Genomic DNA, 21,642 nt, shown 5'->3' with positions numbered 1-21,642 from the left:
CAGATACACTATCGCCTAAAGCATTTAAGATTGGCTTATTTGTAGAATCCTTTTTTAATGACACTATTATAAAACAGGTCACAAAAAAATTGACTGAAAGTTGCAATAGTAAACAGTCATTAGTCTCCAATTGATCCAAATCTGGATCCCAATAAAGGACTTAATTTTCCAAAGTAGAATATAATATGTCAAAAGATCAGAGTTAAAAGTAATAAACTAGAAAATAGTGCCCTCTGGTGAGTTAGAAGAAAAATACCAATTTTGCCTACAACTGCATTTATTACTCTATTAATGATAAACTGTTCTATCTATTTAGTTCTTTTTCATTTTAATTATCTATGAGCGTGACCTGCCTAGGAAGGTTTTGATATTTATATGCATCAAATAATTGAAAGGGCTTGTCAATCTTTGCTACTATGATCTGCTAAAAATAAACCAGCTGTAAAAGATCAAAAACTAAAGTCAAACTGCAAAGTGTTTAATTGGGACTCTCTAAAATAAACATGAAAGAATTTTCTCTCTGATGCGAGATCTTCCTTGCTAAAAGTTGTGCAAATGCAAACACACTTCAGAAGCATCACTATACAGTCCCCTAAATAAAATATACACTATTTGACTATTTGTGTATATTTCACAGAGGAGGTACAGTAGATAGAAGAGAAGCAATAAATACAGCCCTGTTATAAGAAATCTTTTGCCATAAATTCTATAGAGTCAAGAAAGGTCCTGGTCACAAGGGATCTTACTGGGGCAATAGGAATGTTCTAAACTGGATTATGGTGATAGCTGCACAACCCAGTACTTCACTAAAAATCACTGAATTTTACACTTAAAGCAGATTAATTTTGTGGTAAATTACACCTCAAGTCAGGTTGTTTTTTAAAAAGACACTGGTAAACATAAGTTTAATTAGTCAATAAAGGCTGAGCAAAAATATTCCATCAAAAAATTAGCAGTTAACATTTAAGACTGGTAAGTCTTGGGTTTCCAACTTCGAGTGCTGAAAAACAATTAAGATGTTTACTATGATATTCACAGTGCCTTACTAAAACTTCAAAATAGCCTTCAGCATCAAGCTTCTAATTTATCCTAACAATCAACCCTAATATCCCAACAATTTATTACTGCATGTGAAATAAAGGCAGTACCTGCTGTTATAGAAAACATTATAAATAAATACTGAAAAATAAAAAGTTGTTAATTCATTCCATTTTTACAAAATGGAAGTATCTTTATCGTTCACTCAATATAAAAAGTAATAGCAACACTTATCAAAAATAAATAACAGGGAACCACCTCAAGCACACTAGGATGGCTATTAACAAAAAACAGAAAACAAGTGCTGGGGAGGCTGCAGGGGAACTGAAACCCTGGTGCACTGGTGGTGGTTTGTAAAAGTGGGCGGCCGCTATGGAGAAGAGTGCGGTAGTTCCTTAAAAAATAAAAACAAAGGTACCATATGATCCAGCAATTCCATTTCTAGGCATATGCCTAAAAGAACTGAAATCAGGGTCTCAAAGAGATATATGCGCACACCCATGTTCAAAGCAGCATCATCCACAATAGCCAAAATGCGGAAGCAACTCAAGTGTCCACTGACAGATAAATGGATAAACCAAATGTGGTTTATACATACAATGGAATATTATCGAGCCTTAAAAAGGAAGACATCCTTACACTTGCTACAACATGAATGCATCTTGAAGGCCTTATGCTAAGTGAGATAAGCCAATCACAAAAAGACAAATACTGTATCATTCCACTTATATCAGGTATGTAGAATAGTCATATCCATAGAAACAGAAAATAGAATGGTAGTTGCCAGAGGCTGGGGGAAGGGGGAATAGGTAGTTGTTTAATGGGTGTAGTTTCAGTTTTGTAAGATTCAAAGAGTTCTGTATTTGGTTGCACAACCACATGAAGGTACATAACACTACTAAACTGAACACTTAAAAATGGATAAGATGGTAAATTTTAGGTTATATGTATTTCACAACAATTAAAAATAAACAAACCAATATAGAATAAAAAATTTTTTAAATCTGCTAATACCACCTAGCACGAAAAAAATAATGCTAAGTACTTTCTTGTAAACTTCCAGAAATTTTTCTATGCATATGTGTATGACCAGTCAAACACATATCAATTTCATTTAAATTTTTAAACAAATATTGGGTGTTATACATAGTATTTTATAGATTTTTTCAGTTTATATATATATATATATTTCCATATTTTTTTTCCCACAGATCACAGACAACTTTCCATGACAACAAATCTACATCCTCATTTTTAGCAAAGGCATAGTTCTCTGTAATTGATTAAAATAATTCCCTGTTGATAATGGGATAACAATTAATATTTATTTTTAAATATTAACATCTCAGTGATGAGATGTTACTTCCATGATTAGGTTATAAAAATTCTAACTTTCAATCCTGCTAGCATGTTCTCTCTTGCCTTCTCACTTGCTTGCTCTAATGAAGCAAGCTGCCATGTTGTGAGATGCTCTGTGGAGAAACCATGTGTCAAAGAAACAAAAGAGGCCTCTGACCAACAGGTCATGATGCTTGATGCTTCAGTCCATTAACCTACAAGCAACTGAATGAGCGAGGAAGCAGATCCATTCTAGTCAAGGCTTGAGATGACTGCAGCCTGTGAGAGACCCGGAGCCAAACAACCCAGCTAAGCCATGCCTGCATTCCTAACCCACAGAAACTGTGAAATAATAAAAGTTTTAAGCCACTGAGTTTGGGGAGATTTGTTATGCAGCCATAGATGACTAATGCAATTTTAAATTGGTTTTCAAATAAATCCTCACCTAAGAAATAAAGTCTGATGAAGAAAAATATATATATATTTTCCACTCCATCCACAAAATGTCTATCCATTTCATAGAATTTTGTTCTCCATTTCAAACTATTACAGCTCCCCATTTCTTCCATGGTAAAGAAATTTTAACTAGACAGGTGGCTACAAAATATAATCAATACATTTTCTGGCCTCTTCAGCTGCTAGCTGGCCATGGGACTTAAATTTTGGTAAATGGGATACATGCATAAGTGTTGTGACAACTTCAAGAAATTATCCATAAAGGATAGCGCATAGGCGCCGTTTGCTCTCATACTCATTCCTTCCTCTGTCTTGCTGCCTAGTACACAGATGCTGCCATCTCCGACCATAAATTTGAGACCATAACAGCAGGAAAAACAAAAAGAGCATGACAGGAAGCGCCTGAAACTATTATATACTGTAGATCAGTACACACCATGTGGAACCCTGAACTCCCTACTTAAGACTTTCCCACAGGAGAGAAATAACTTAGTCTTTTTTTCCCAATCACTATTATTTGGGGTTTTCAGTTATTTACGGCTGAAACTGATCTTAACTGACAAAGAGCAGCACTTAGTGGAAGGCAAAATGCTAAGCAAATACAACTACTGCCTTATACAACCATCGGAACATGGGAAAATAGTCATATCCTGCTCTGTTTCAGTCAAGCCTGAAGAAAACTATAATAAAATGAATAGGCACTATAGCTAGTCAGTATTGAGGAAAAATAAAACGGATACACAAACTAGCATGATTGAAAATGAATAAACACAGGAAGTATTTTATGAATTTCAACACTGGTAGAATTATAATCTGGTGGCCTGTAAGGCCACCAAAGTATCTTTATCGACCCAATCATCCAGACAGATCAATATGCTCAAAGTACTTTCCTTTTCCTACTGCTAATACACTGATTTACCCAACTCCAACTAAGTCAGCAACAGCCAAAGACCTAAAATACACATTTCTGTAACTCCAGTTTTCTCTTTATCTATTCTTTCTCGTCTATGTCTACATTACATTCTGTATCAGTTAGGGTACAGTCTAGGCTCTCTCAAAAAGATCAAACATACATCAGCTAAAATAAGATTAGTATTACATGCGTGCTCTCTCATCTTACAGCCCAGAAGAAAGCAGGACAAGCTGGCAGGCCATTCTGCTCCCTAAGGTCATTCAGAGGTCCAGGTTTCTTCCATCTCTTGTTCCACCACCCCTAGGTAGTTATCCTCACCTGCCTGGTTTAAGCTGGGTTAGTGCTACATCCCCATTTCAACCCACATAAGGAGAAAGAAAGTCTCAGACAAGTGGCTTTGTTACAAGGAGACAACCCAGAACTTGCATGTACCACTTTTATTCACACTTAGTCACATGGTCACGACTTAGCCACACAGGAAAACTGAGACATGTCATCTCTACCTGAGTAATCACATGCCTAGATAAAACTGCCAGGGGTGTGGAGAGGGCTGATAAGGGAAGGAAGATGCAGATCTGATACTAAAGGAAAGAAGAAACTCGATACAACGGGCCGATGAGAACTAACATAACTTCAACACACATATTATAATTTTAAGGTAAGCCACTTTTCATCCTTTTTTGGAAAAGAGTAAGATAAATACTAATTCTCAGATGAAAGTATTAAAAAGAAGACATTTAAAATACTAATTATAAAATTGAGCAGTATGTAACAAATTACAAATGTACATAGACTTTAACCTTGTAAATCCACTTCTAGAAATTTATTCTACCAATTTAATTTCCCATGTGAAAAATGGTACATGTACAAGATCAATAATTGCAGTGCTGTGTATAAAAGAAAAGATTTAAACCACCGAAATGTCCATCAATATAAGACTGGTTAAATAAATTTTGGGATATTCATTCAATAGAATGCTTTAAATATTTAAAAAAAAAAGGAATTAGGAAGCTCATGAGAGGCTAATATGGAACAATCTCAAATCTCAAAAATACATTAAGTGAAAAAGGCAATATACAGAACAGTGTGTTTATTAGGCTAACTGCTAACAATTAAATAACAAAAAAGGGAGAGCAGGAGAGGCCTCTCTCAGGGTAGTGACATTCAACAGGAGCCTTGAATGACAAAAGGGAGCTAGCCATGCAAAAAATTGGGGAAATAAAAGTGAAGCCAGTGCAAAGACCATAAGGTAGGAATGAGTTTGGCAAATTCAAGGAACATAGAAAAAGCCAGATAATGCAGGCAGTATAGGCTATGCTAAGGAATTTGAAAAAGCAAAAGCTCAGGTAGGATTTTAAAAAGCATGGAAGTTATTCACTGTGATGACAATTTTTAAAAATCACTTGGGGGAATTCCCTGGCAGGCCAGTGGTTAGGACTCTGCGCTTTCACTTCTGAGGGCCCAGGTTCAATCCCTGGTCAGGGAACTAAAATCCCAAAGTCTGTGTGGCGCAGCCAAAACATAAAAAATAAAATGAAAAATAATAAAATAAAATAAAAAGTAAAAATCACTTGGTAACTGTCAGCACAGATATGGGCAATTGTAGGAGGTAAGAGACCAAGTTCAATGCAGTCTACTGCAGTGAACTCAAAAAAAAATGACTGAACAGAAGTATTAAGCAGATACAGATGGAATTGAGCAAGATTTCAGAAATAAAAAGGACAATATTTGATAATGGATTGGAAGTGTGGTATGTAGTAAAAGATGTGGAGTGAATCCTAGGTGACCACTGGATGGACTGTGATGCCCTTTCCTGAGACAGGGAAGACCAAAGCAAGAGCAAGTAAAAACAGTTCTAAACAGAATGGCATGGACTTTGTACCTAAGGACACAGCATATATTTGCAACTTTTGAATGATAAGATAATTCCCAATAATAAAAATTATTTTAAGGACTGCATTTATTATTGCCTCCTCACACTTACTTTCTATTTGTAAGACCTAAGGGAAAAATATTAACAACATCACCCAATACTAAAAAATTCGTTTTTATCAGAGTACGTACCAATCAATCAAATTTACTACTAAGATATCAAAAAGTCCTGAATCTCTAAACTTACTTATAAAAATAGCAAAATAGGGACTTCCCTGGTGGCGCAGTGGTTGAGAATCCGTCTCCCAATGCAGGGGACATGGGTTCAAGCTCTGGCCCGGGAAGATACTACATGCCGCAGAGCAACTAAGCCCATGCGCTACAGCTCCCGGGCCTGAGCTCTGCAGCCCACAAGCCACAACTACTGAGCCCACGTGCTGCAACTACTGAAGCCGCATGCCTAGAGCCAGTGCTCCGCAACGAGAGGCCCATGCACTGTGGCGGAAGAGTGGTCCCCACTCGCCGCAACTGGAGAGAGCTTGCATGCAGCAACGGAGACCCAACACAGCCAAAAATAAATAAATATATTTATTAAATAAATTAATTAAATAAATTAAAATAGCAAAATAACAGAATAAAAATTAGAATACCTTTAAAGTTAGCATTTAATGAAAGGGGGTGAAACAAAAGCAAAAGCATTCCGTTTATAGGATTGTATTCTGGCTTTTCAATATGTTGATTCCTCAGATCTTTAATAATATCTGCTGGTTTAAAATACATTCCAGGGCTTCCCTGGTGGCGCAGTGGTTGAGAGTCCGCCTGCCGATGCAGGGGACACAGGTTCGTGTCCTGGTCCGGGAAGATCCCACATACTGCGGAATGGCTGGGCCCGTGAGCCATGGCCGCTGAGCCTGCGCGTCCGGAGCCTGTGCTCCACAACGGGAGAGGCCACAACAGTGAGAGGCCCGCGTACCGCAAAAAAAAAAAAAAAAAAAATCCATTCCAGTAAGTATTTGTTAGTTATCCTGCTGTTGTAATCTGTGCAATAACTATCTGACTAAACACAGTGTTGAGAAAGTTTTTAGAGTCAATTTATGATCAACTCTTCCAGAAGGAGCTGAATCCACGTTTACATTTTTAATTTAAATAGTGACCCTCCTACAGAAATCAAAATAAAATTGTCTTTTTCTTCCATAAATAATCAAACTTAATATGCACTCATATCACACTCAAGCGGGTAAAGCCTAGACAACTAATAGACTAAAATTTCCCCTGTGGTATGAGGCACACAAAATATTGTTTATTATCACGATTGTTAACAGAAAATATTTTCCATAGCATCATGCTATAAATAATATCTCCCTTCCAATGGGCAGTTTGAAAAAAGAACAAACAAAATTATGATTCCCAAAGGATTAACAAATTAAATCTTGGCGTGTTTGATAGGAATACTTTTTGGCCCTCAAAGAAAAATGTGTTCTATAAACTTTGAAGATGTATTTTAGTTACTGAGAAAATGCATGATAAACAACTGCAATCTCAGAATAATGCACAATAATTCTGATTAACAGGAGTTACCAAAAGAAAGTGAAATTGGTGGGAGATAGGAGCATTCATTTTTCTTTATATATTTGTACAATATTTAAAAGTTTGCCGCAGTGAATGTGCATCACTTTGGTAATTTTATTTTAAACGTAAATCTGGAGGGGGGAACACAGCTGCAGCCTCTGAGAAGTTTAATGCTCAAACAACAAAACTGCATCTTCCCTGACAACACGCTATCATGAATTCACAATATGTCAAACAGTTATAAAATGTAAATGTTGACTTCAGTTGGAATAAGTGAGTCACAATATCTATACTAAACCTTGCACAGATTGAAAGTAAACACCATGTGGCCTTCAGAAGACCTTCTAAAATTCCACAATATTTTTAAGTTTTGCATTAGGCAATTGTTTCTTAATCAGAACTACATACACCCATGTGAGGTTTGACATGCTCTCTGTACAGTTATGAGACAACCCTACTTTGAAAGCAAATTACAGAAAGCACAAAACAAGGTGTAACACCACAACTTGATGCGAGGAACTAGCAGATGAACAATTCAACCAAGTGCACAGTTAGGTGTGTATGATTTTCCAGGTTTTGACAACATAAAAAGATGTGCCCTGATGAGCTGGGCCCACTGGACAGCTGAGTAAACAAGCAAGTTGTATAAACGAATTACACCAAAGAACTGAGCACTAGTGAGGTATGACATCTATGGAAGAGCTGTGCAATCATAGCTTTTATCTGATATGGGATAATTCTTGATGCACAGTAATGATGAGAGAACTCAGGCTTTCTTTGAATTCAGCTGCTAAGACTGAACTCAGTGGTTATATTTTAGACCCACATTAACACTCTAGACTATATAGACAGTGCTTGCTAATTTTACTTGCTATATGAAAGAAATATAAATGAAGTAGCTCAGGTTCTCTTGTAAAAATGGCAAAAGGTGAAACTTACAAAATGTAATGTGCATTATGCAAATTAGCATTTCAAACTCCCCAAACTCAAACTATCCCATCTATCTAACAATGTCAGAAACCAGCATGACCACTGGATATGTCCATGGCTTAGTCAGATCTATAAGGATCTCAGCAGAACATTGAAGATATCTGAGTTTGGATCAAAGCCCTCGATACAAGCATGCTCACAAGTTGTATACCTATGTAGCAAGTAACAGAAGCCTCATACAAGTGCATTAAGAATCACAAACATAGTAATGGAATCTGATAGATATAAAAAGATTCAGGGAGTTTCACTTCTAAAAATGACAGACTAGATAATTCAGACCAATCCTTCCACTGAAAATAACTTAAATAGCAAGAAATAATACTTTAAATATCTGTTTTAAGGCATTGGAAAGCTAAAGAGATAAAGACATATGAGACCAAGATGCAAGAGAAAAAAGAAACCCTATCCTTTCTCTCTCAAATATCAGCCCATTTCAGAAAAGGCAGCAGAGACACTGAGAAGCTGAATAGATTTTCAACAGATGCATAGGGTTAAAGAGGAAAAACAAGTTGAGAGTCCTTCCCAGGAAGGGGTTCCCAGGTTAAACTTCTCCATCCCCACAACCCAGTCTGTGGGCTGGAATCCTGAAGGACTATACACTAGCAGGAAGGATGAATCAGAAATAGTTGAAACCTGGCACTAAAGTTTAACACTGAAATATCTCAGCAATAAATGATAAGGTAATTCATGAGTGCTATGGCCCCTAATCTAATCTGTAACCAAAAGGAAACATGTCCTTTCATACATAGTAATTATCAAATTATCTATGCAAGTTTACTTTGAAGAGAATGAAATAGTTTCTGTCATCAAAAATAACTAGACAATCAAAAGTAAACAGAAGGCAAAAACAATGCGATCAAAATCCCAGGAAAATAACACATAATAGAAACAGACCTATAGAAGATCCAGATGATGGAGTTATGAGACACAGATACACAGATTGAGGATTAGAACTACAAAGTAAAAAGAAAAGAAATAAAAATTCTAGAAACGAAATATGTAATAACTGAAAATAAAAACCAGTGGGTGGTTTTAATAGATTTGATTCAGCTGAAGAAAGGGACTAAACAAAAGGTCAGAAGAAAACATTCCAAATGAAAAATGGAGAAACAAATTTTAAAAATTATAAAAATGGGGCTTCCCTGGTGGCGCAGTGGTTGAGAGTCTGCCTGCCGATGCAGGGGACACAGGTTCATGCCCCAGTCTGGGAAGATCCCACATGCCGCAGAGTGGCTGGGCCCGTGAGCCATGGCCGCTGAGCCTGTGCGTCCGGAGCCTGTGCTCCGCAATGGGAGAGGCCACAACAGTGAGAGGCCCGCGTACCTCAAAAAAAATTATAAAAATGAACATAGAGAGGATCTGTCACCAAAAGACCCACTCTAAATAAAATTCTAAATGGAATTCTATCAGGTATATGCAGATTCACTCTAAAGGAAATTTTACAGTATGTTCCTAAGGCATACATGGAATCTCAGGGATGTAGAAAGGAATAAAGAACATACAAAGAAATGCAAAACAAAGAAGAATAAATATAAGGGTAAATCTAAATGAACAATTATTGTATAAAACAATAATAGTGATGTCTTGTGTGGCTCGATTAAACATAGAATTAAAATACATGATAGTAAAAGAAAAGTGGAGAATGAGGTTAATGGAGTTAGAGTTTCTTAGATCCTTGTACTTGCTAGGAAGAGCTAAAAGTGCTAATTTATACTAGATTTAATAAATCAAGGATGCATGTTCTAATTCCTACATTTAATCCCTACATTAAAAAGAATTTTAAAATAAGGTACAATTAGCAAGATAATAAATATGAAAAATGGAAAAATGAAAACTAATAAATCCAAAGGACGGAAGAAAAAATTTAAAAAACAACAGAGGTGGAACCAATAGAAAGCAATAGTTAAGATGGTAGATTTATACAAACTAAATCAATATTTACATTAAATGTAATAGGGTAGATCCTCCAAATGAAAAACAAGGATAATTATATTTTTTAAATGTTAAATATTACTCTATAAAATAGCATAAAAATATCAACTCCAAGGCATAAATCTTATAAACAATGTATTAAATATAAGACATCTGGATAAAAAATTATTGGAGGGATTTGCTATGTTCATAATTGGAAAACTCAATATGTAAATATTTGTATTCTCTCCAAGTTGACCTACAGAAACAATGTAATCCAATCAAAATCGCAGCAGGCTTTTAAACAATTTCATATTGATTCTAAAACGTAAACAGAAATGCAAAGAGTAAAAAACAAACAAGACAAGCTTGAAAAACAAAGTAAAAGGACTTACTCTACCATATTACAACTTATCAGAAAGCAACAGTAATCAAGACAGTGTGATATGAGCACTGGGATAGATGTATTAACTAGATGACTGAACGAAGAGTCCAGTAACAGATGCCCGCACATATGAACATCTGATTTATGACCAAGACAGAACTGTAAAGTAGTGGAGAAAGCGTAGTAAATGAAACTGAATCAATTGGATATCCATATAAAATGTATGACCTCTACTTCACACCAGAAACAAATATCAATTCCAAGTACATACTAGATCTTAATGTGAAAGGTAAAACACTATCCTTCTAGCAGATTATATAAGGGAATATTTTGATGATCTTAAGATAGGGAACAATTTCTCAAATAGGTCAAAAAAGCACTAACCACAAAAGAAAAGATGGAAAATGAACTAAATTAAATTTTAACAAAAGGTTCCATTAAGAGAGTTTTAAAAATAAGAAGCAGCAGCTGTAGAATAGGAGACAATATTTGCAATACGGATAACTGACAAAGTGCTTGTATACTAAATATATAAAAACCTCCCACAAATCAATAACAAAAAGACAATCAAGCCAGTAAAAAAGTGGGGAAAAGAAGCAAACTGGCATTTCAAAAAAGAAGCTAGCCAATAGCTGACAAACATACGAAAAGATGCTCATCATCATTAGTAATCATGAAAATGCCAATAAAACCATGCTGAGATACTGTAAGCACCTAACATAATGGCTACTAATGAAAGACTAATAATACCAAGTCTTTGAAAAGCAACACAATTTCTCATATGCTGCTAAAGAGTGTAAATTAGTGAAGCCACTTTGGACACCTGTTTATCAGTATCTACTAAATTGGAAGGCACCTAGCAATTGCACTCCATGTTACATACCAACAGAAATGCAAACACGTGCACTAAAACAATAACATTGGTAGCAGTAGATTATGTGTAACAGCCCACTATTTGAAATAATTCAAATACCTATCATAAAATGTTAAAATATATTGCAGTATATCCATACGATGCAATACTAAGGAGCAATAAAAAATGAACAAACTGCAAGTACATGACACATCACCCAGAAATATCACAATCATGATCAGCAAAAGAAGTCAGACACAAAAAAAAATGCTCTACATGGTTCCATTTATATAAAAAGTTCAAAACAGGCAAAATTAATCTATAGGTTTAAAAGTCAAAATAGTGGTCAGAAAAGGAGAAATTAGTGATTGGGAGGGGGAAAAAGGAGGCTTCTTGTGCACTGGCAATGTTCTATTTCTAGATCTGGGTGGTGGTTTCATGGGTGTGCTCACCTTGTAATAATTCATCAGGCTATATAATAATACATGTACTTTTCTATAAGTACATTGTACCTCCAAACTTTTTAAATTAAAAATAAGAGAAAATAAGTTGATCTCTTTAAAAATAGAACATATCCATATCTTAGCATATGTGGCCAATAAATTCAAACTCCAAAATAAATTCAGCACATCTATGTAAGAAACTGTAAACACAGTAACATCTGGAGAAAAATTACAACTGGAGAAAAATTATCTGCTTTTATTAGGAAACTCTCAATTTTAATAAAACAAGTTAAGAAAATTCTGCTACTATCCCTTGCCTTACAAAAACAACGTTTTTGTGGTAAATGAATGAATACACAATTACTCCTGAAGTGCATAAGTTTGCAACAGTTTAGTGACAATTTCTGATGATATTTTTCTCCTAAAAAAAGAAAAAAAACAACCTGATGATGCAAAGAAATGGACAATGTATGTACTTCATTTTTATTTTAATTCCATCAAGAATAGTGATTGGATAAAAAGCAATCACTTAATAATGAGTGTCGGGCTTCCCTGGTGGCACAGTGGTTGAGAGTCCGCCTGCCGATGCAGGGGACACGGGTTCGTGCCCCGGTCTGGGAAGATCCCACATGCCGCGGAGCGGCTGCGCCCGTGAGCCATGGCCGCTGAGCCTGCGCATCCAGAGCCTGTGCTCCGCAACGGGAGAGGCCACAACAGTGAGAGGCCCGCGTACCGCAAAAAATAAATAAATAAATAATGAGCGTCAACAATCTGAGTTTGAGATAATAAAACTCGAGAATTAGGGGGTTTTTTCAATCAACACCACGTCAAACAAAAAACAGAGAGCAAGGAGCTCTTTGCAGCAATGCTGGTTACACACTTCTGTGAGATGACCTGAAAATACTTAATGGGGAGTGTTACAGAGTCACTACCAAAAAACTCTGTATTTCTCAAATATCATTTAATAAAAACCACAATATCACTGAGTCAATAAAATTTTAAATCTCTTTCAAATATTCATAACTCTAAAAATTAATTCTATCTCTAATATACTACCACTATAAATATTTCAAACTTAAATACCTAAAATTCATGAATATTTTATAAAAGGTGCAAGAACATATTTTTAGACAAAATGGCATATACTACCCAAAAAGTTAAAATCTAGTAAACTTCACTGTGACTACAACCAGCTCAATCACTCTACCACCTGTGTATGAAATAAAACTTTCTATAAATAAAGAGTTCTCACCACTTCTTGTTTTTGGGTTTCATTAAGTTTTTCAGTCAGTTCTTCCAAAGCCCTTTTTGTTTCAGCATCGGACCTAGGCACATAACAAAAAAAGAGTATTTTTTTAAGTTGGCTATTTGAGAAAATATACATAATTCGTGAAATTTACAACATCATAATATGTTATTACATAATACTCTGCTGCAGTGGTTCTTAGACGTTAGCAAACCTATGAAACACCTGGAGGACTTGTTACAAACACAGTATCTATCTGTAGATACACAATGGAGCCCAAGAACGTACATCCCTACAAATTCCTAGGTGATGTTGATACTGACAATCTGGGGACTACACTTAGAGAAACAATGCTATACTAGATCACCTTCAATAAACAAACACACTGAAATATTTCCCATTTTAAATTAAGAAGAATGAAAGAGGTAAGGAGGACAAAACTCTTGATCTCACATCCTCTCCAGGAATTCATAATCAAATTACATCTGAGTGTGCTATACAAACTCTGTCCTCACTCATTTATCTCCCATTACCTTTTTCCCGTCAAATTAATAACACACATGATAAATAATCAAATCGTACAGGAAAACGTATAAAGAAAAGCAAAGCCCTTTCTCTCTCACACTTATCTGGTTCCAACCCCCGCTGGCAACCATGCTCAACTAATACGTTCTCAATTCTTTGGCGGGCTACCTCCATCATTTTCAACTCGAGATATTTTCAACTCTGTTTTGAAATATTTAACTCACACTCTTCTTCAATTTCAGATAAATTTATTACTATTTTCAGTTCTTCTATTGGTTACCTGTGTAACTTAATACATTTATACCCATTATGAATTACTCCATCATAGAGAATTAATGCTTTTTGCTTACATTCTATCATGCTCACATTTTTGTCAGATTCCTAGTTGGATCACTAACTTTCCTGTGCTTTTTTTTTTCTAGAGTTTTCCGTTACCTTTTGGCCTTACACGGGCCTTATTATCACATCATTGATGTTTTTCTCCCACTTATTACTCAATCATCTACTAAGAATCTACTCCATTCTTCTTGACTACATCCTTCTCAAAGGACACTTACTTCCTGCTCGAATTCAGTGAGTACTTTCTGGGCCTGCTCTATGGCTATCATGCTGGAAATTACTTTCACTGAAGTCTCGGGTTAGTTTTACTATTTCTTATAACCTATATCTTCCTTTTTCTTGGTTGCCGTTTTATTTTACTCATATGCCCTTAGTAATTTCCTCAGAAAGAAGTTACCTTAAACGGTCAACTTTCTAAGTCTTTAGATCTCTGAGAAAGTCTTTACTTGTACTTCTTTCTTGGCTTTTGTGATTCCATGTGCTACTGGATTTCCCATACCTCACTAGCTCTTTCTTCTCAAGCCAGCTCCTCTTTTTATGTGACTTCTAAATATTGGAACTCCTGGGCATTCAGCTCTGTCCTTGATGTTCTCCCTACAGTTTCTCTCTAGATATCATCCATTTCCATAGCTCCAAATACCACTTTTATATGCTTACCACACTTAAATTTATCTCTCTAATGGAGACGTCTCCTTTGAGTTCCAGAGTAAATATCTGGCTGCATATTTTACATTCCCACTTGGATGTCTCACTGGCATCTGAAACCTAACATATCCAAGGCCAAACTCTTAATTTCTATGCCTCACCTACCCCCACCAGTCTTCCATATTTCAGGAAGTGGATTTACCATCTATTCAGTTACTCAAGTCAGAAATCTGAGAGTCATCCTTGGTTTATTCTCTCTGACCCCTCATAACCAATCCATTGCCAAATCCTAGCTCTCTGTTCTCAAAAAAAAACTTGAAACATCCCTGTTCATCTCTCCCTTACCATAATCCTGGTCAAGCCATCATCTCTCATGCTAATGCAACAGTCTTCTAGTTCACCCTCCTCTAATCAATTTTTCATATGGCATCCAAAATAGGTGAGTTCTCAGTTAACTTTATATAATCCTTTCTAAAAGTTTGCTTTCTAAAAGTTTACTTACAATAATAAGTACACTTATTATTATAAATAATAAGTGTACTCTTATTATTTATGTACCTTTTGCAATAAATGTCATGAAAAAAATTAAAAATTAGTAAGTAAATGAGAATATCAACCTTTCTGAATCATGTAGGAAGTTAAACCTAACAACTTCCTACCCAGAATTTTTATAAACATGAATTAAGAATTGTGGTCTAAGTAAAGCAGAACTGGATCCTAAATCTTCCTCATCCACAAAGTTAAGCCACCAAGATTCAGAAGAAAACTGACTCTTATTTTGGCTCTAATAAAATTTCTCTGCCTTACATATGCCCCTAGGTCACACAAACTATTACCAGATGGTACCAGCCCATGGATCAGAAGATTCCCAGTCCACCACTGCATGTCCCATTTAAACTAGTCAACAAATCCATCCCTGCAACTTCCCCTGTATCTCCCTACAGGACAACTACTTCCTGAAACTCATGTTCCTAATGCTTAATTTATACCCTTCCTTCAAATGTGGAAAAGCTACATAATAAAGCCATTCCAAGAACATACTGTATTAGAATATTAATGCCATTCTGTTGAGTTTATCAACTTGTCAGAAATAAATACCTAAGTATTAAATTAACTAACCCTTGCCATTTAAAAGATTAATAACACAGCTCAATAATATAGTTTAAAATTCAGGAATTTAAATGCCTTATTCATATCAGCTACATGTGAAAATGATCTTGAACCACAGTGTACTATAAGTGGTAAAGAGCAGACACTCTGGGGCCTTACTGCCTAGATTTGAATTCTGACTCCACCACATCCCTCCTTTGATCTCCAACAAGCTGAGTTACTTCATCTCTCTGTGCCCTGTTTCCACAACAAAAAAAAATGGGAAAAATAATAATTACCACTTCATTAGAACTGTCGTGAGAATTAAACCTAATTCTACCTGACATGAAATAAGTGTTCAATAATATTTACTGGTGGTAGTAGTAATAATGGTAACAGCAAGGTCTTTTGTTCTTATTACTAAATTTCCTGCCTTCCTCATATAGAAGCAGATAAGTTATGCAGACTATAGTTGATATTCAGATTTAACATTTACAGCTTTGACTCTTTTTGCTATAGCAACACAAAACTGTCATGTGGAATGATTTCATTAGCTCGAGTACGAGTTAGCAAGTGAACCTAGCAAGTGAACGAATTTCAATTCACCTTTTTTGTTCTCTAATCATTGCTGTATATAGATTATGACTTTTGAGATGGTATAAATGTTTATTCCTTGAAAAATATGGTCTCTAAATGAAAGTCACCTGTCACCACTGATGATGAAAATGAAGACAGTGAAGAAATCTTAAATAAAGTGATACCTCTTAGGGAATACCCAGAATTGACAAAATTGCAAAAACTGGGCAGACATAAACAACTAGCTTTTGAAGATTTCAACTGAAAGATAAAATGTCAGATTCTACAATGGCTCATGTCCACTGACAAATTCCACATTATGCTTCTATTTGCTCCAATGTCGATCAATGGGTCTCCCTCTCCAATGTATTTGCAAATCTACCTCTTTACTAAGGTCTTGCAACATATCTCTCCATAATGTCAGCATGAAATAAAACGTTCTTAAAAATATGAAATTAATTTGTCTAACACTGAGTCATGATACACTGTAAATTCAAAGGGTTTTGAACTGTTCTATGAATATACTTTAAAATACTAGTATAAAAACATAGCACTTTTTTTTGGAAATTCATGTAAACATGTCAATTATAGAACCTATTTTATTCTTCTAATAATTCACCCCTCAACAAAAATCATATTCAGCTTTTACCGGCTTCTTCTGGCAAGTTCCCGGTTGAAATCATCTCCAAGGCGAACTTGTTCACTGCTGAGGTCTCGGAGGGACTGATGAAAAGCATGAAACTAATAAAAGCAAAACAAAGTTATCCATTTAGGATTCTGTTGAATTCTTCCATAAAGATTCACTGAGGGTAAGAATAAGAACTTGTTCTTTGCAATAATACCCATATTTTATAATGTTATCAAGACCTAATAAAATTTTTTCTCTCGAAGAAAAGTTTTTAAAAATATATGTAACACTGACCATTACATCCTCTATAGTGCACTATTTCACTCTTTATAGATACTCTTGAAAAGAGGTCTGGAAACTTTTTCTGTAAACAGTACAACAGCATATATTTCAGGCTTTCAGGTTCTATGGCCTGTGTCATAATTACTCAACTCTGCCATTATAGCACCAAAGTAGCCATAATCAAATGAGCATGGCTGTGTTACGGAACTTTATTGAACTAGACCACACACCTCAGCATGCCAACCCATGCTGCCAAGAAACCCTTGCCCACATGCATGAGGAACCATGAACAAGAATGTATGGAGCAGGGCTTCCCTGGTGGCGCAGTGGTTGAGAGTCCGCCTGCCGATGCAGGGGACACGGGCTCGTGCTCCAGTCCGGGAAGATCCCACATGCCGCAGAGCGGCTGGGCCCGTGAGCCATGGCCGCTGAGCCTGCGCGTCCGGAGCCCGTGCTCCGCAACGGGAGAGGCCACAACAGTGAGAGGCCCACGTACGGCAAAAAAAAAAAAAAAAAAGAATGTATGGAGCAGCACTGTTCATGATGAGAACACTAAAAACAAACCAAAGTCCATTAAGAATGAAATGGAGATAAACTGCAATATATTCCTCCAGCGGAGTATCACACAGCAGTGAAAATGAAATGATCAAACCTACCTACACTCCAAAAACAAAACATTAAATGGAAAAGGAAAGTTACGAAGAAAGTTACACTGCATTATTCCATCTATATAAAGTTTAACACAGGCAATACTAAGCAAGATATAAGCAGTAAAAATATTTTTAAAAATCAAGAGAATGATTAACATAGAAGTCAAAATAGTTGATAGCCCTTGGGGAAAGGAGGAGTGTAAAAGAGGTTTGGGGTGTATTATAAACCTCTATTTCTTGGTCTGGGTGGTAGTTACATGGATTTTTCATACTGTTGTACTTTTAATGGTAAATATGTATGCTATACATGTATGTGTAGGCTATAATTTATAATAAAAAACTAAGTTATACAGACTTGCAGAAATAAAAAATTGATTCATTTCACAAATTCACATTGTGCAACTAACCAGTGCCAGCAACTGTGCTGGGAAACAAGTGTCATGGGAGACAGATATGTAAACAAAACCACAAATGCTGCACTGGGGCATTAAGAAAGTACACAGTCATATGGAGCTAAAGGTCATCATACGAAATGGACTAAAACAAGGAAGAACAATTAAAAAGAAAGGAGTGGAGGTAATACAGCAGATGAACAACAGACCATTCACTTAGGTTTTGCTGTGATGATTTTCCAGTTTTGCAAAGCAGAGTCCTAGGACTCATCTTTGACACCGCCTTTTCACTCATTCCCGCCCTCCCCAAATGGTCATCTGATCTTCAAGACCTTTCATTTTATCCACCAAATAGTTTTTAAATCTACCACTTTCTCTCCAACTCCATTTATCCTAATCCAAGTGGCCATCAGCTCACACCCAGAACACAGCAATATCCTTCTAATTGGTTTACCCACACTGACTCCATTTTCTACACTAGAGCCAGAGTGATCTTTTCGAAGTAATTGTCACCCTCTTACGTGGCTGTGCATGGTCTCAGGGTTTCACACTTCTTTAGCCACATGGCCTTCTTTAAATTACTCATAGGTGCTATCTTCCTTCCTGCCAAGGTATTTGTTCTACCTCAAATGACTCTTACTCAACTTTCGGATCTCAGCTCAATCAGCCTTTCTTTGGGAAGCCTTCCCTAACTGCGGCAGGTCCCTCTATAAACACTCCTATAGCCCTATGCTTCCTTCCGTTAGAGCATGCATCTCGGCTCATAATTATGGGTGTATTTACATACTTTCTGATTAGTATCTAGCTCCCCCTCTAAATTGTAAGCTCTGTGAAAAGGCAAGGTTTTTGTTCATCACTGTTTCCAAGCCCAAGCACTGTCCCAGGACAAAGGCACTAAATAAATAAAATGAAAGAGTAAGTAATATTAGGATATTGTTCTCTGCTCTAGGTTTTATCACATAATCCACACTAGCAAGTTGCACCTACCAAAAAATAACACTGTCAAGGAAAAGTTTCTACAAGGCGTCTTCTAATGCACTTGGTTCTGTTATCTCTTTATCTTACGTTATAATAAGGGAAAGCTACAGATGAGTATCCTAACAAACTCTGAGTCCTCAATCTTAAAACTACCAAAACAAAGATGTCTAAGTCAGCAACATCTCCTAGTCCTTATCTAATTAATTTAGCTACCCAACACAATAACAAAAAAAATTTTTTTCAGCTCTTGCATAGAAGTTTAAAGAAGCAGAAAAAGAAATATAGCTATAGAACTAATACCTTCAAAATCTTTAGTGAATACATAGAAAAAGCCTAGAATTCCTGCTTAATACAAAGTGGCTCCATCAGTGATTCAGCAAATCAGAAAAACACTAATGGAAAAATCAATAGGTTAACCACACAAAGACTAACTTATTCATACTAAACTAAACTTAGAAAAATAGAAACCAGCTGACTTAGCAGAGCTTGGAAAAGAGCAAGCCATCTGAGCAAGGAAACAAAACATGTCCAGCTAAACTCACTTTTAAATGTTCTACAAAATATAATCCTCCATAACAAAATTCAAAATAAATGTATGATGATGATCAACACATTGAAAATAAAATACTTTACTTGGTTTAAAAAAAAATCATTACAAAGTTAGTGATGATCAAACTCTTAGTTAAAATACAGCCATAAAATTCAAGTGTTAGTGATTTAAATAGAAATGCAAGGAACCAGACTACAGAATAGGTACAAAATACCTGGCCCACGTCATCAGTCTCCCGAACAAATCGGACACCAGTTCTGGACCTATTTCGTTTAATACCCTGTTGATCCCCATAGTCCTTCAGAGGTGAGGTAGGTGGAAAACGGTGGCTCTCTTTACAGAAGAAAGAAAAGGGAAAGGATTAAAAACACCACATGAGAAGAAACGATCTAAAATTTTACTCAGGAAATACACAGCAGACATGGATATATACATGTGCCCTCAACCTGGATTATTTCCCACAGACAATCACAAACAAATATCTTGCTGTGGCCATAAAATTCCACAAAATTGGCACTTATCTTGCTCTTAAAGCAGATAAAATGAACAATTGAAATAACCTGGAACTAGAATACATCAAAAATTCTAATTGGCTGTATTTTTCAAAGAAGCAATATAGTATTTTCTCTTACATAAAACTAGTAAGTTGCTAAAAAAAAAAAATAACTTTTATGACTCCCTAAAATAATACTAATAAAAAAGAATTTTTCAAATAACGAATTACCTAAAATCTGAATGGTGTTTAAAAATCAGTATAGGGCTTCCCTGGTGGCGCAGTGGTTCAGAGTCCGCCTGCCGATGCAGGGGACACGGGTTCATGCCCCGGTCCGGGAGGATCCCACATGCCACTGAGCGGCTGGGCCCGTGAGCCATGGCCACTGAGCCTGCATGTACGGAGTCTGTGCTCCGCAACGGGGGAGGCCACAACAGTGAGAGGCCCGCGTACCGCAAAAAAATAAATAAATAAAAAATCAGTATAAACTAAACTACATAAAGAAATATAGCTGATTGTGATTTTTAATCATTATTATCATGACCAATAATGATATTAACAACACAAGCTACTAATGTTCACTCTGTCTAAATCGCCTCTCTTCACTGCAGACTTTTCTAAGTCTCTTCTATTCAAACATGAACCTCAGTGCTGTAGGAAAGTATAATTATATGCAAACTAAGTGTTATCACCTTTTATGTAGCCATTGAAATCGAGCTGCACACCAAGGATAAAATTCCCCTGTTATTAACAAGTGTCACAGGATATTTCATAATGAGACTTTTGAAAAACTATGAACCTAGGATAAGACTTCTAATCCAGAAAGTACACCACACAGTAAATCCTATTTGTGTGTGTGTTTTGACTGGAGGCAGACAATTAAATAAGGTTCTGTCAGGTGAAGCTCTACATGGTCTACAGAGCCTGAGAAGAAAAAAGTAACAGACTCAGAATATCAAAGTCCCATTGAACATACTTCAAAGTATACTTCTAACACCTTATTTGTATGATTTTATGTACGGGTTATATTTGTCTCAATACTACATGTATCCAATATGTACTTCAGGAATATTTTTAAGACAAAGAAGAGGTTTTCAGAACATCTGAAGAGTTTACCTGTCACAGTGCCACCATCGAGGTCACTTGTACTCAGACTTGTAACAGAAATACTTCTCCCTCCTGAGTTTCTCAATAACCGTTGACTCCGCAGTTGGCCTATTGAATGCTCCAAGCTTTCTTTTAACTAAATTAAAGGATACAATGAAGTTTAAAAAACTTCCAGATACAAATAAGCCTAGAGATTTTAAAGCTATTCATGAACTATCTGGGTTCCCAAAGAGAATTTATATCAGAGAAAATTTTGAACTAAGTTATATTAATAGAAATATAAAAATAGTAAACATAAATATTTTAAGACCCAATTCTAACATCTGGTTTTAAATAGCATCTGTCACTACCTATTCCATCTTTCTATTACCATC

The 21,642-nt window shown here is 36.0% G+C and overlaps 1 protein-coding gene across 1 annotated transcript in view; it reads right to left on the bottom strand.

The window, feature by feature from the left end:
* CEP128 (centrosomal protein 128) overlaps positions 1-21,642 on the bottom strand; it is a gene marked incomplete at its 3' end in the record, with an annotated part of 415,812 nt that overhangs the window by 372,456 nt on the left and 21,714 nt on the right. The window contains exons 3-6 of the mRNA XM_082855117.1: positions 21,278-21,404; positions 19,883-20,001; positions 16,838-16,929; positions 13,021-13,093 (exon numbers count right to left, since the gene is read on the bottom strand). Of these exons, the coding sequence (XP_082711243.1) occupies positions 13,021-13,093; positions 16,838-16,929; positions 19,883-20,001; positions 21,278-21,404 (411 nt within the window). The remainder of the gene's footprint in view (positions 1-13,020; positions 13,094-16,837; positions 16,930-19,882; positions 20,002-21,277; positions 21,405-21,642) is intronic.

This window comes from Leucopleurus acutus, assembly GCF_964270905.1.
Source record: "Leucopleurus acutus genome assembly, chromosome: 1".
In the NCBI taxonomy this organism is placed as follows: Eukaryota; Metazoa; Chordata; class Mammalia; order Artiodactyla; family Delphinidae; genus Leucopleurus; species Leucopleurus acutus.
Note: the sequence above shows the minus strand (reverse complement) of the source record. Positions and strands in the feature narration are given on the sequence as shown.